At 33.7% G+C, this 15,891-nt stretch overlaps 4 protein-coding genes across 6 annotated transcripts; 3 read left to right on the top strand and 1 right to left on the bottom strand.

Annotated features, from left to right (window-relative positions):
- The first annotated feature begins 202 nt into the window (after positions 1–202).
- Positions 203–2,544, top strand: LOC128888382 (sentrin-specific protease 1-like). Of its 2 annotated transcripts, none has more exons than XM_054145188.1 (3): positions 203–404; positions 543–627; positions 745–2,544. In XM_054145188.1, exon 3 carries the CDS (start codon positions 853–855, stop codon positions 2,527–2,529), a length of 1,677 nt encoding a protein of 558 aa, XP_054001163.1. In that variant the 5' UTR covers positions 203–404; positions 543–627; positions 745–852; the 3' UTR covers positions 2,530–2,544. The 2 variants fall into 2 exon arrangements, with proteins under 2 accessions (XP_054001163.1, XP_054001164.1); XM_054145189.1 differs by having other exon boundaries at positions 698–2,544.
- Positions 2,545–3,306: 762 nt separating this feature from the next.
- Positions 3,307–4,828, top strand: LOC128888390 (tubulin-folding cofactor B). The gene is made up of 6 exons (XM_054145201.1): positions 3,307–3,566; positions 3,642–3,785; positions 3,866–3,953; positions 4,111–4,302; positions 4,382–4,454; positions 4,536–4,828. Exons 1-6 carry the CDS (start codon positions 3,447–3,449, stop codon positions 4,651–4,653), a joined length of 735 nt encoding a protein of 244 aa, XP_054001176.1. The 5' UTR covers positions 3,307–3,446; the 3' UTR covers positions 4,654–4,828.
- Positions 4,461–7,197, bottom strand: LOC128888386 (pleiotropic regulator 1). Its single transcript, XM_054145196.1, has 10 exons — positions 6,951–7,197; positions 6,652–6,758; positions 6,462–6,586; positions 6,016–6,296; positions 5,770–5,919; positions 5,494–5,688; positions 5,304–5,422; positions 5,053–5,232; positions 4,828–4,981; positions 4,461–4,744 (listed from the first exon to the last, which is right to left on the bottom strand). The coding sequence occupies exons 1-10, from the start codon at positions 6,951–6,953 to the stop codon at positions 4,685–4,687; spliced, it is 1,374 nt and encodes a 457-aa protein (XP_054001171.1). The 5' UTR covers positions 6,954–7,197; the 3' UTR covers positions 4,461–4,684.
- Positions 7,198–7,932: 735 nt separating this feature from the next.
- LOC128888372 (midasin-like) lies at positions 7,933–15,059 on the top strand. 2 transcript variants are annotated; one of them, XM_054145164.1, is made up of 5 exons: positions 7,933–8,453; positions 8,542–8,604; positions 10,641–10,803; positions 11,632–13,539; positions 13,570–15,059. In XM_054145164.1, the coding sequence occupies exons 1-5, from the start codon at positions 8,383–8,385 to the stop codon at positions 14,413–14,415; spliced, it is 3,051 nt and encodes a 1,016-aa protein (XP_054001139.1). In that variant the 5' UTR covers positions 7,933–8,382; the 3' UTR covers positions 14,416–15,059. The 2 variants fall into 2 exon arrangements, with proteins under 2 accessions (XP_054001139.1, XP_054001138.1); XM_054145163.1 differs by having other exon boundaries at positions 7,934–8,453; positions 11,632–15,059.
- The last annotated feature ends 832 nt before the right edge of the window (positions 15,060–15,891 follow it).

Below are 15,891 nucleotides of genomic sequence, written 5' to 3'. Positions count from 1 at the left end.
AATATGATATAAAATTACGATATATGTCTTTCTGAATTTTACTTATACTAGAATGATACAAAAATATAGATTAGATTATATTCATTGTTTACAATGGTTTAATCAATTTAAATCAAATTATATCTTTGACGTGAAGAAGCATAAAACAGTACAGATGTCTTATGTAGTTCTTAAAACTGACACCGAAGGGCGTTCAATTTTTCCACAAAATACGCGGGAGTTGTCAATCCATACTTCATGTTAATACCAATGGAATTAAACACACGGTTTATTACTTGTTATGTTTAAATTTGTATGTGAAGCTCATAGGGTATATAATTTTTCCATTTTTCCTTGGGAGATTACAAAATGTAAAATACCGGAATACTTAGTATCAAATTACACCTTCCATAAAATCATATCAGGTTAGTATTTTTTGAAAGGTATATGTACATCCTTTGGTTTATCTATGATGTAGTTTTCAGTGTCAATTAAGGTTCATGTTTACATTTATATTTACTGTATTATTACAGTATGATGAATCAATACAAATGTGATTTTAGGTTACTTGGCTTAATAAATCTAATACAGTGGCTATCAATCACAATTTTATGCAATTACATACTTAAGTGTCTCCATATATATGATGTAAGTATCCGTACTTGAAAAACCATTCTTTTATGAAAATTTGAATATTGATTTAAGGGTTTAATTGTAGGTTTTAATAGATTCTTACATCTAACAAATGTCTAACATAATTTCTAGGATTACATGGAAAATAAAAAACCTATAAATTTATACTATATTGGATGGCCATACTTCTGAAAACTATTTGGGCTTTGCGGTGTAAACAATTATTTTCCCATAGTAATCATGTTTAGTTTTATAAAAAGATTGTTTGAATGGGTAGATGAGGCATCCAGGAAACGTAGGGCAGCCTCTGTTAGTATAGAAAAAGAATTTGTTACTCCAAAAAAACACTGTTGTGACTATAAAACTGCGAACGACGATGAAGAATCCATCGAAATTAAAGATGACAGTGACAGTGATGATGTCCAAATTGTAACTAACCGTAAACAGTCTCCCATTAAATCGTCAAGTAGATTGAACGGTTCATGCAGTAGTAGGGAAGAACCATTTACTTGTTACGGATCACATTTTTCCATGTCTAAACCTGATCAGTGTTATGATAAATTAAGTAGAGTACAAAATGGTACTCATCAACGATGTCCTACATTAACCAACACTCATCGCTTGAGAGAAAAAAGTCAATACGATGAATTACTACAAAACTTTCTCCCACGTAGGATAGATGTTATATGTACTAAACATGAAGAAAAAGTACCGACACCAGAAGTGGTAGAAATAATAGATATAGAAAAATCTGGTTCATCAACTCCTAAACCTCAACAAATGTCCGAAAAATATGGCACAACATTACAAATGCATTGGAATACTCATTACAGAGAAAAAAAGAATAAAGATAAAAAAGATAAAATAGTAACTATTAATCTGGATAACGATAAAAAAGATATGGCAACACATTCCATTTGTGATCAAACACAGTCTAATAAAAAAAATGTTAGTATAGATAAATCAGTTCCATCTAAATGTATTAAATCTGTAGCAACAAATTCATTACGAGACCAATTAGCAGCTAGAGCTATATTCAGGAATGACTTTGTACCTCAAACAACAAAACGGTATAATGAACGAATAGAACGACGTTACAAGGAGGCAGAAGAGCTTAAAAAGCTAACGTATATGTTGTCTAGACATAATCGTTTAGCAAGAGAAGCTGCTTTAGAAGAGCAATTAGCTCAATCTATGAAATTATGCGAAGCTGTCCTGGATGAAAGCGAAGAACCAGATGAAACATTGCCTACTTTAACAAAACAAATGCTACAAGATGTAAAAAATGCACTTTTTCCTCGACCACCAGACGAAGTTCTTGTCGAAGGTTTTGGCCTAAGAATTACAAGAAAAGACATTCATACATTAGCTGACTTAAATTGGTTAAACGATGAAGTAATCAATTTTTATATGAACTTATTAATAGCTAGAAGCAGTAATGATAAGTATCCAAAAGTACATGCTATGAATACATTTTTCTATCCAAAATTAGTTACGGGTGGTCACGCATCGTTAAAACGGTGGACGAGAAAAATTGATATATTTGCGCAAGATCTTGTAGTTGTTCCTGTACATCTAGGTGTTCATTGGTGTATGTCAATAATTGATTTTAGAGATAAGTCTATTCGTTATTATGATAGTATGTGTGGCAGCAATTCACAATGTTTATCAGCCTTGCGTCAATATTTAGAAGATGAAAGCTTAGACAAAAAGAAACAACATTATGATACAAGTAATTGGAAATTGGAGTGTGTAAAAAATATTCCACAGCAAATGAATGGAAGTGATTGTGGTGTTTTTTCTTGTATGTTTGCTGAATATATTTGTGCAAATAGGAAAATCACATTTACACAAGACGATATGCCATATTTTCGAAACAAAATGGTTTATGAAATATTAACATCCAAGCTTCTATAAAATAATTACCTACATGAATAATTATTGACTGTGAACGATCTAAATCTAAGTAGATTGCAGGAACTTCCATAAATTACAAAATATTTTCAAATAAATAAATTTACTATTATGTAGAATGTTCTAAACATAAAAATGCAATATTGATATTGCAAAATACTGTTATTTATATTATTAACATAATACTGAAGAGACTCGCACAGTGTAATTTCTTTTTGTGCTATTAAAATATTTTTTTGGAATATGAAATAGTAAGTTCAATTTAATGTAAAAAAAAAAAAAACAGTACTTTGTATGTGAAAATAGGAAAAAGAACATTCAATAAATAATATTTCCTTCCAATGATATTTGAAATTTTTTATGTGCAAAATTCATCTATCAGACGTGTAACATTTAGGTACTACATTACATACCTTTAATCAAGGATGAGTAAATATAATGTATTATAATACTTATAAAATAATATAAATATTTGTGTACTTTGTGGGATTTAAACTAATCAGGTTGGCCAAACAAGAACTTTCTTACCTATTTATTTATTTCAGAAATATTTGAATTATTTTAAAATTCACCATAGACTTCAAAGATTTGTTTAGGGAACGAAATCATAAGAAACGATTTACCGATTCGTTCGCTCCGCAAGAGTACTCGTACGTTTGATAAGTAGTCTATAGCATTTACTATGTACACTTGTTATATATAATATATAAATTACATAAAATAATATGATATCTTCTATCGGAATTGTAATTGTCATTATCTAATAAATTAATTATTTTGTAAAATTAGTATTTAAGTATTATAACCTAAGTAACCTATCATCGCCTATCATATATATATATATACAAAGCAACCCGCCACAACCCGCTCCAAAGTTGACGAAAAGATACACTGACACTTTCGTTTAAATTGAAATCAAGATGAGTGCTTACGGTGTAGTGACAAGCGATTTTATAAATTTATCTATTACTAACTCTAATCAGCAGTCATATTGCGTAGAACGAAGATTTCAGAAAGGAATAACCATTGATGAATTTAAGGTAGGATTGTTGTGACGATTATTTTTGTTGTTATTTATTGTTTGCACTATTATATACTTTTATTCGACTATACAGGGAAAATTAGAACTTGTAACTGGTGGAAATCCGTTGACAATGATAATTGAAGTATATGATAAGAACAATCAATTAATTTGTAAATTGGACGATGGTCAACGACTTTTAGGATCATACCCAATTGATGATGGAATGCGAGTGCATGTAAAACGAATTAATATCGCTATTATTAAATAGAATTTGAATTTTATATGTATTAATGATAATATTATATGGTACTTTAGATAATAGACAATTTTTCTCGTACCGATGAAAGTCTTAATAATATTGACAAATTTGAAATATCTGAAGAAGAATATGCCAAAAGACCAGGTAATTTAGTGTATTTTAAACAGTTCCCAAACACTCTGCAGAACAAAAGAATGAAGTTTATCTTTATCCTTAATAGTTTCTGAAATACAGCTTGTAACACTATATATGGGCATTATATATAAATTATATTAGTACATATAACTTCTATATATTTCAGATACTGTGAAAGCATTTTTGGAGAAAAATAAATTGGGAAAGTACGATGAAGAAAAAATGAAGAAAAAAATAGAGGAAAAACGGCAAGAAGAAGAGGCAGAAGCAGCAGCAGCTCAATCATGCAAAGTTGGTGATCGTTGTGAAGTTTGTGTACCAAATCAACCAAAACGTAGAGCTACCATTATGTATGTTGGTAAGTGCAATAATTTATTCTAATTTATTTTTCAGTTATATATCAGTTAAATTTTATATATAAAGTTTTTCATTTATAGGTAAAACACAATTTAAGGAAGGTTGGTGGATCGGTGTAAAATATGATGAACCACTTGGTAAAAATAATGGAACGTAAGATTACAAATTATATTATGTTATGTATTTTATATTTTTACACATTTTACTGCTAATATGGTACATTTTTCATTTTAGTGTTAATGGAAAAAAGTATTTTGAATGTTTGCCAAACTATGGTGGATTTATAAAACCAATACATATAAAAGTGGGAGATTTTCCAGAAGAAGAGTTTGACTTGGATGAAGAACTTTGAAATTAATAATATTTATTACATCTAAAGACGCTTAATATTTTCTTCGTTTTATTATATCTGGTCTCCAATTTACTGGATGCGTTTCTTCAGTCTGACAAATGCAAATAAAAAAATAATTAAATCATATGTATTGATTACTATATAATTATTTTTTAATAAATTATTTATTCTTACAGCAGTCTCATCTTCTTTATAAACTTTGATCGTTTTATCTGCTTCTGTCGTAATCATTCGAGTACTCGACATATCAAATGTAATACTAAAAACTCCCGCTTCGCTATCCATTGAACCAGGTTGGACTGGAGCTTGCAAACGTTGGAAATTATACCTTAAAGTTTATAAATGTTTTCGTAAGCAATATTAAAATTAAAATGAGATACCGTAATTATATCAGTTTACCCTGTTCTCCAATCCCAAAGATGCATAGTACCGTTATCTGCTCCAGAAACTAAGACACCATCAGCATTAACAGCTAAACAATTAACTATAGCATTATGACCAGATAAATTTTGTATAAACTTTCCTTCTGGGCATTTCCACTGCTTAATATTATCTGGAGAAGCTGAGGCGAACATATATCTAACAAACAATAAGAATTAAATAAATGAGATACAGATATAGATGGTAAAGAATTTATAAAAGATACATACAATGATGGGTGGAAAGTCACAGCCCTTACACTTTTCTTATGATTTGTCAAAGTAGCTCTGGATTTTCCTGCGGCTAAATCCCACAATCTTATGGTACAATCATGACTTCCAGTAACGATCTAATATGAGAAAGGCAGATATAGTTGTGCTTCAATTTTTTTTTTAATGAAAAATGCTAGGTAAACATTACCTGTGGTTCAGCTATTTGACAAATTACACTAGCAACTGTGTTAGTGTGGCCAACAAGGGTATGAACATTTGCTTTAGTACGCATGTCCCATACTCTCGCTGTAGAATCTCTACCTGCAGTTACTAAAACATCTATACTAGGATGCAATGCCATAGAATACACTGCTGATAAATGACCATGATAATGCCTTATAACCTGTTAATTAAGACATACTTTTAGTCATAAAACATAAATTGTCACAAATATTAAAAATAATTATTTAAAATTTTCGATAACCTTATTATATTCAAGATCCCAACACTTTACTTGTCGATCTTCTCCACAAGAAAATAAATATGGATGTCGTTGAGAAAATGCAAGTCCACGAACGCTACTTATATGGCCAGTCAAAGAAACTTTTAATTTACCACTTGCAAGGTCCCATATCTAGAATTTTTTTAGAAACAATAAAAACAAAATATACTATCATAGTAAATAGTATATTATATGGAGGCAAAATATCAAATATAACCACGATCTTACTTTAATTACTCTATCCGCTGAACCTGTAGCAAACCATTCATTTCCTGGCTCTACAGCACAACACCTTACCCAACCAAGGTGACCACTAATAACTCTGTATAGTTTCCATGGTGCATGCCACTTTGGTTTTGCCATAGAAGGTGTCTTTTTTTGTGGTACCATTACAGTATTATTAACCACATTACTTCCAGAATTTGTTTGTGCCATCATAATTGAGTTGTTGTTTTGCATAGGATTGTAAGATACAATTGCAGTATTATTACTACCTCCAAAAGATTCATCTATAAGTTATATTTTTTGTTAATAAAACAAATAAGCTTATGTATTTGAATACTATTAAGAGAAAACCATGTTGAAGGTTATAAATAGGTGAAAACAAGTTACATTTTTAGACGTTTTTTGGTTTTCCTTAATAGTCTTCATATGTGAATAATATAAATAAATACCGCCTGGTGGTGGAGGATCAGCATTTTCATTTTCATTCTGTATTTTCATTATGTTGTTATCTCTAACACGCTCTAATACTGGGCCGTAACAGTCTTTTGCTTTTACAGATTTCTTCACTTTTTGCCTAGAGGATTAGCATATCACTTGAATTCAATGTTCATTTTCACCAGGTATGTAAAGTGTACTTACAAATTAGAATCCACAGGTGGTAAAGTGCCTTGATTTAACAAAAACATATCATGTGTTCTTTTTAAAGATCTAAATACAAGAGTATGTACAGAATGCCTTTGAACATCCTGTAAAAAAAAAATTAATTAAACACTATATTCGATTATTATTAAAAATTCTATTATTTCGTTATAAATTCTTTAGTAATAAAGAACATTAAACAGCAAATAGACTAGTATTTCGTTAAATTCAAACAATTTCTTGAGTCCTTTGATGTTTAGTAAACAAAATTTTGTATTTAGTAAAAGTATATTTCTTACCATTTTCGTAAAATAGGATACTGCTTTTATTTAAATGTAATATTTATCTTCCTACATACATAAAAGGTAAGTAGCTACTTATGCTTTACTTCGAAAACATTTAATGTCATTTGTTTATTCGATTTCGTGTGCGAAGGCAACTTCAGTGAACTTCAGATAGGTATAAATGTTTAATTCACAAATCATATCACAGAGTACTCTTCTATAACAAAATTCAACAAAACTTCGTCTGGCCTTTTGAGTATGTTTCTATGCGTATTATAAAGCTGTGTTTCCACAAAAGTCTATCTAGTAACATAAAGAGTCTCTGGGGAATTGTCCCACAGATATCTAGTGGAAATCTATAAATATATATTTCAAAATAATTATTCATCTATATACACTAGTTCTTCGAATTACTTCCAATTACGTTCACGAATTTAATAATAGGTGTTTCACACTTACCTAAAAAATTGAATTTCATTGGTATTATTACATTTACTTTTGCATCCCAATGCAGTGCATGTTTACATTTTTGTTAATGTAATAGACCGAATCTATTAAACCTACTAACTCCAATAATAACTCCAAAATTAAGCGAACCTTATTGCACTTTCTGTTGCTAAAGATTTGCTTTTTTTAAGTACAAAAAAGGGGGATTCATTTTTTCAGGATTAATGTCAATACCGACAAACGAACGGTTTCAAAAGATGACTGAAAAAATATATTCGCAGTTTAAGTTGTTGTTTTGGATTATTTGTATTTTTGAAAATTTGTTATTCTCAAAATAGTGGAAAAACGAAATCGTATGAAAATAGTACCGTGTAAATTGAGGGTTAGGTATTGTATGTATATCATGTGAACTTGATAAAATGGAAATTTGTATTGTCTATATCAGTTCCAATTATGAAGTTAAGATATGAATGTTATGTATTATATGTATTTTATTCTTCTTGCGTGTTGTTAGTGTAGGAGTAGGGACAACACCTGCGTGTTTACCTGGTGAAACAGTCGCAGCCCTACCGTGTTGCGCGACGTCAAGTAACGACAGTTGCTCGTTGGGTCTACATAAAGAAAGACCGTAGCAATTGCTATTATTACGTGATTTTGCAAAGTAAATTGTCTTCAGGCATCGTTTCGCGTATTTAGTAACCGTTTCTTTCACCTAAATCAGTATTAATTTCGTTACATTAATTAAATTAATTTCAATCATTAAAAAGTACGAGAAGTATGTATAATTATTGGAAACAATATTTATTTGCGAAGCATTGTGCGATATTCGTGCAAGATTTATTGTTTGTACATTCTCCTATATTCATGTTCATAAACATTGTTTAAAAAAGATTTCGGTTTGGTATACAATTTTTTCGGTCGTAACCGCCAAATATCGAACGTCGATATAATCGATTACTTCGATTTCTTTTTTGATTAACTGTTAGTCGAATTCAGCACTATGACATCGTTTTACGATAGTCATGATTATTACAAAAAAATGTTGGAATTGCAGGAAAAATTACGAAAAAGGTGAGTGCAGTTGATGTTTGTTGACAACAGAAACAGAATTCTCCCTTAAATAGAAAGATGTGTAATTGATGTTATACGATCGTTACAGCGAAGAAGAAAGGATAAGATTAGACGAGAGATTCAAAATACTTGTACAAGAATCTCGTAATAGGTGAGTTTTCAAGTTTAAATTATCCTTAACTCTTTTATTCGAGTGAATCTAAATTTGATTTAAACTGAAACCAGCAATTATCAACTTAATTATAAAGAAATCAAGTTTCGAAGAACGTTTTTTAGAAACAACACTTTGACGTTTCAAAGCATGACTAATATTGCGATTTGGCGGGCTGAGAATCACAGTGGCATAAGTAAACAAAAAAAAAAAAAAAAGGAATTCTGCTATACCACGATTTTACGTCTCGATAACAAAAATTGTACGAATTCACAGACCATCTAATTTTATTTAATTTTTTTTCTTTAATTTCTACAACACTATGGTTTTCAGTCTGCTATTCGTTAGACAGTCGGTATTATCGACTTTGTTTCCGTTTTCGGGGTAATAATAACGCGAAAACATTTTGGAGATTATACGTTGATTTGCGAGCGACCTAGTTTTAGGGAATGCCATAATCAATATACGCAAATATAAGCCTTGTGTCACAATTTGTTTCGGACACGAATTCCACGTTCTCTGTGTTTACGTTCCGAAATACGTCTCAGTGAAGCATCGATCGTACACATAGAAGGGGGGAGACTACGTAGACACCGTAGACACTGTTTCAATTTGGCACTGCAGTGTTCGTGTTTGATATGGCTTGCGATCTGTATGTACGTATTACATAGGATGTCCCGTATAAAGTGTTTCAAACTATACAGGGTGTCTCAAAAATGTTGTAACACCTTGAAAGAGGTGGTTCGGGAGGTGATTTGAAACAACTTTTTCCTTAGCTAAAATGTTGTCCGAGGCTTCGTTGAGGAGATATTAACGTAAAACACTGACCAATCAGAGCGCGCGTATACCGTTGGAGCGACCGCGGTAGCGAAGGCTACGCGCTAAGCGGCCGCGCTCATACGCTACCGCGGTCGCTCCAACGGTATACTCGCGCTCTGATTGGTCACTGTTTTACGTTAATATCTTCTCAACGAAGCCTCGGACAACATTTTCGCTAAGGAAAAAGTTGTTTCAAATCATCTCCCGAACCACCCCTTTCAAGGTGTTACAACATTTTTGGGACACCCTGTACATTAGAAATTAAGAACCATATCGACTTTATTTCTGCTACAGCTAAATGGCATAGAGGAGTTAATCTATCAGTGTGCGACAAAATTTTCTTTGGGCATCTGTTGGAAGAAAAAAGGGAGTCCCCTAAATCTTAATCAGTTTTCATGAATACAGTTTATGATACTTTATACGGAACACCCTGTATGTGTCTATGTGTTATATTTACAGCGAAGACGAAACCTTTTGCCAATGTCACGAAATGTTCTTCGATCGTGCAAGCCTTCAATGAATTATAGTAGATTTAACTTTGAACGTTGAAAATGCTTCCTGTGCACGAGCATCGTTTCCCTAGATTATTTCGTTTAGATAGAAACAATTTATTGTTTATGACAAGGAAGTTTTTTTCACGTGGACTAAATGAAAATTACGTACTTAATCTGATGATTTTTGAAATTTATGTTACACTCCCCCCCCCCCTCTTCTCCCATCTGTCTAAGTAACTTGTAAATACATAAAAAGAAAACTCTTGCAAAATTCTTGCAAAGTTTTTAAATTTTCGAATGTTTGAAACGATAAATACATGCAATTATTGTCGATCGGTTACTTTTTTGTTTATAACTTCGGTAAAAATTGATAAAATGATTTGAAATTTGACGGAGTTATTACTTATAGTAATAGAAATAAGGTCTAAAAATTTCAAATTTTTATCTTGATTATTTCCTTGTATATCAGTGCAGAAAGTACGGAGTTATTTACTCTACTTGAAATATTTTTGTAATATTATTTTAATAATCGATTCGAAAAAATTGTACGTATTTTTCGTTTGAAACTTTGGAGAATTTGGGTCACACGTTAATGTTACAATTAAGAGCTTAATTGAAATCATTAAAATAAGGACCAGGCGAATCTTCTTTGCACGATTGTTTTACCTGCATCTATGAAAAAAGAATCCCATTGAATATTCATAAAAATTATTAACGTTACAGGCACGATGCATGTATAAATCGATTGCGTCTGAGGTACATAGAGTTTTTAGAAGAACAACGTACCAGGGACGAAAGAAACTATAAACTTCTCGAAGCATTGGACAGAGTAGACAATAGTCTTGCATTGATGACTTCGAAAACAAATAGACTTAATGTTCTCAGAGTGAGTTCCCTTATCTTCTCCAATTTACATAACAATATTTACACAATGCTTTATCCGGATTCAGTCGTTCACATTTTCTTGTATCACTTATCGTCTACACCGAAAAATTGTGTGGCTATTGTTATAAGTTTATTACAACTTTTATGATTCACTTGATCTTTGTTTCAAAGACATTCTTATCCATTATGGTGGCATACAGTCGTACTACGTAAACGTAATACATAAAGGGTGTTCCACAATTCATGGTTAACAGGAGAATTTATTTACATCATATTAATTATTTTATTTATGTTATATAAATCTTAAAATTAAAGAAATATGTATATTACTAAAGGTGCATTAAAGTGTAGAAAATGTGTACGTATACATTACAAATATATTTAATATACATAAAATTAATGAAAGATATATATATATATATTTTTTTTGTTTTCATTAATTTTATGTATATTAAATATATCTTTAATGTATACGTATACATTTTCTACAATATATACATGTATAAATTTGTTAAAATTAAGTGTACTTACATAAATGTCTGTGTACCGATTATTCTCTAATATAAAGTACACTTCATTTTAACAGATTCCTCGTGCAGTATAATAATCTGATTGTCCTTCAACCCTTTGAGCGCCAAGGAGCGATATATCGCTGCTCGAAGATGTAAGTGCTGTAACTCATTAAAAAATCAATTTTGCTTATTTATTTTTTAACGTAAAAAATTATTATTCTACTTTGACCACGAATTGCGGAACATTCCCGTAACTTAAACCGAGCGACGTAAGAGAAGACACGCGTTGGAACGTAGAATATCTCGTTATTTTTCAGAAACAATACGAAGCGTATCTTCGTCAAATTTACGCTGTTCGTAGCCCACAAAGAAGTATCGTCGACGATAACGATACGACTGGTCCAATTAGAGATAAATACTTGGGAAGTAATGCCATCGAGGGACAGATTAGTTTGCCTCGGGAAGTAAGAAGTATCTCATCGTCGCAAACGTTTCCGTCCAATCATCAAACAAGTACGATCGTTTCTCCTTCAAGAATGACTAAGTCGACGCAAGACACGTATCCCATTGATTACCAACAGAATCTTATACAATTAAGAACGTCGAATCAGCGGATAAACGACAGTCCTCTGCAAGTACACCAAAAAATTCAACAATTACCATCTCCGAATTTCTCACCGCGAGTTCTTCGGCAAAGACAGCATTACGACGACAACGCGCATCTCGTTTCTCACAACTTTCCAAATGCATCGCCTCGCTCGCAAATCGATTCGTCAAACCGAAACGCCATTCAGGATTTTAATAAATCCTCGCCTCGACGAACGGAACCAAGCCATAGTCAAACCATGCCATACCTCGTAACACCTGAATATAGTAATGATAATGTATCGCGATACACACCGGTGGGCATAGTTCGGAATCGAACTACCCCGACGACTTCTCAGTACTGCATCAGTCCATCGCTGGTAATGCAATCTCTTCGACAGACGAGTACCAAGCAATTACCGAGTAATCCGAGTAAGAACGACAACGTAACTTCTCCAGGGTTCCGAACCACGCCGATAATAACGGAATGTACCGTGCCAGATACGTCCTCGCTAAACGCACGCCTGAATTTGTCGTCCAGGCAACCTCTTTCTATTTACTTGAGCAATTCCTTGACAAGTTCCGAATATCGCCAGAAACCAATATCCGACTCTCCTCCGTTCAAGTCTTCCTACGGCAGTTACGCGACAAAACGGAACGAACGGTTTATTCCAAAACGTTTAAATAACGCGTATCGATCGCCAACGAGTGCAAGGCACGTTCCCTTGGAAGAAGACAGATACGGAGCAACGGAGGATGTGGAAAACGAGCTGGACAGGTACATCGGCAAGATTCGAAAGCTTTATCGCGACCTGGATGCACAGAGTTTCGAGGAAGCCGACGAGCGGAGCTTGTTGGACGACGAATTTTCTATCCAAGGCAAACCAGAGAGAAACCTTTCCAAGGGAGTCGAAAACGTTTTAGCGTTGGCGGATGATCTCGCGGTTAGAACGGCGGACGTTAAAAATGGCGAAAGGGAACGCGATGATAAAAATAGAAATCTCGAATCGATTCGAACCACGCGAACCTACAAGCCAATTTCGGTAGAAAATTCCGCCGAGAGTTTTGGTAAGCGCGAAGGACGCGCAACATCGGTGGCGGATGTAACAGACGAAATTAGCAGCGATGTCGCGTCAGTTGATCCAGAATTAGATTTGCGTGGAAATATCGAAAAGCCTGAAAAAGAGTATATCGATGACCCAGGTGGCGTTCGTACATTGGAACGGTACGAGCAATTACCTGAGGCGCGAGAAGACGAATACGTTGCATCGAAGAGCGTGGAACCGAATGGCGAGGATGGTATATCTGGAAAACCACGAGAGGAAACGCACTGCGAAGGAGATAACGTTTATATGGCGGAGGAAACGAACCTAGAGCAACACTCGTTCGACGTTCCCGAAGAATTGGAACCATGGAACTTGGATCACGTTGAGAAGCAAGTCAAAGAGATGGAGTTAATTAGCGAAATTGAAGAACAAGCTGTGGAAAAAGAATTTAACGACGGGAATGTAGGGCAAATTGAAGTTCAAAACGAAGCAGATACTGTGGAAGGCCAACCAGAAGAGCGAGATGAAGATCTCAGAGAAGAGATGGAAATAACAGATTCGAATGATATAAACTCACAGGCAGATCAATCACAGGCAGATCAATCACAGGCAGATCAATCACAGGCAGAGGGTTCTGAACGTTTTAACACGGAAGAAGCTTATATCGATAAAAATGAAACCGAAGCAGGGGAGATCTTCGCTTCGCAAGATCAAGAATCGAAGCACGAAGATGGCACGGCCCGAAACGTAGAATTTTCTCAAGATAACTTTGAGGAACAAAAAGAGTACGCTAATAACCAGGAAGAGGAAACAAGTCACGGCGAACAGGAAAATTATGCTGAAAACCCTGAAGCAACGTACGGCGATTCGCACGAGGGATTTAATTACGATCAAAACGCGTCGTACGCGAATAACGAGCACCAAGAATATCAAGGGTACGGGAACGAAGAATACGTGCAAGATCCGAATAAACAGTACCAAGAGTACGCGAGCGAACAATACGATCAGTATGTCAACAATCCTGAGAATCAGTACGAACACGATCCTCATGCCCAATACCAAGAAGAAGCGAATCAACAATTTTCTTACACTTACGACGAACAGTACGATCCCAATAAAGAATACGAAACCGATGTAAACCAATCCTACGAACCCTATCAGACAGAGGTCGCGCAAGAAGAGGAAAGCGGAAAGACGGAAGAAGGACAAAACGAAAAGTATGAGGAACAACACGAGGAACAACACGAGGAACAACACGAGGAACAACACGAGGAACCAAAGAGTCAAGAAACGGAAGAAAATCCAGCTTTCGAAAAGGCGGATGAGAGCCAGAGTAAAAGTAGACAATTATCTTCCGAAAACGAACCAAAGAAAAAGAAAGACGTGATAAAGTCCTTGTTAGATTCCGACACGGACAGCACGATCGAACGGAATGTTTCAAACACGGAAAGTGATTTTGATTTTAATTAAAATGGGAAGAGTTAGGAATAGTTTCGAACGAAATCCAAGATTTTCTGTTAAAGTGGATTCTTCTCGGATTCTTCTCATTTCTAAACGCACATTTAATGTATACAGGTTATCCTAGAATTAGTGTAAGAACCGGAAATAAGGGGTAGCTGAGACGATTCTGAACAACAATTTCCTTTGCAAAAATTTTGAATGGTGCTTCGTTGTTGAATTATTAACGAAAAACCACCGACCAATCACAGCGCCCGAATAGTACGCGCTCAGCCGCGAGAGCATTGGCTCGAGCCAGGATTGGCTGGCTATGCTAGGTCCCGGCGTAGCCACGCCTCTCCCCCCCCTCCCGCCCCTCCTTCCGGTTGATTACTGATTCTGAGATACCCTGTAAAGAAACAGAGAACAGATTTGTCTCTGTATAATGTAACTTTAGTGTAACATAATAAAATAGCATATACTAGCAAGAAACAGTTCTTTCTTGGGAATGTTTTCGTAGACATTGATGTATCTTACTTTCCTATCAATTTTTATTAATTTATTCTTCTTGTTCATTCCTAAACGCACATTTAATGTATATAGAAACAGAGGACAGATTTGTCTATAATGTAACTTTAGTGTAACATAATAAAATAACATATACTAGCAAGAAAAAGTTATTTCTTGGGAATTTTATTATCGACATTGTAGGAGTTTACTTTTCCATGAATTTTTCATTATATTCTATCAAGAAGTGAATTCATTCATGATACAGTTCACAAGATATATTAAACAATTTCAATTTACTGATACTATAATTTCGAGGAAAACAAGAACGTATTTTTAGAAGAATCGATCGTTAAAGCATGATTAGTTATTTAATTCATCTGAACTTTATACTTTAACTGTACCGACAACGAATATTTGTAAATTATTTCATGAAGCATTTCACAAGTTAAAATATTTGAATTTACAGTTGATACTATAATTTCAAAGAAGACAGAGATATTTTCTTAGTAAAATCGATCGTTTCTGAATAGAATTCACAATGTTTAAGTAGATTTATAATGCTAATTATTCGCATTAAATTATTAATTATTTAATTTGTTTAAACTTTAAGGGTATATCGGTGGTGAACAGTTGCACGGTATAGATTTTCATTAGAGCGACAGGCGTGGGCTTGCGCCGGCCGTGTGACGCGTTCGCATCGTCATCGCCGTATTCGACCAATGGTGTTCTTGCTGTGGCTCTCCTTTATTTCCAGTAGTGTTAAAGTTGGTTAAAGTCACAGGTGAAACACTTCACATTATCCAAACATTTTAACATCAGCTACATCAACTCTGTCAATACATACTTTACATACAGTCCCATAAGAATTCGTATCCTCTATGCCTATTGACAAAATTTGTCTAAATTAAATAATAAGTTTGATGCTTCCAAATAAACGTTTCATTATAAATATATACATGTCTAAAGTTTATTCATACATATATACTTATAATGAAACAT

This window comes from Hylaeus anthracinus, unplaced genomic scaffold (assembly GCF_026225885.1).
Source record: "Hylaeus anthracinus isolate JK02 unplaced genomic scaffold, UHH_iyHylAnth1.0_haploid 11994, whole genome shotgun sequence".
Taxonomy (NCBI): domain Eukaryota; kingdom Metazoa; phylum Arthropoda; class Insecta; order Hymenoptera; family Colletidae; genus Hylaeus; species Hylaeus anthracinus.
Note: the sequence above shows the minus strand (reverse complement) of the source record. Positions and strands in the feature narration are given on the sequence as shown.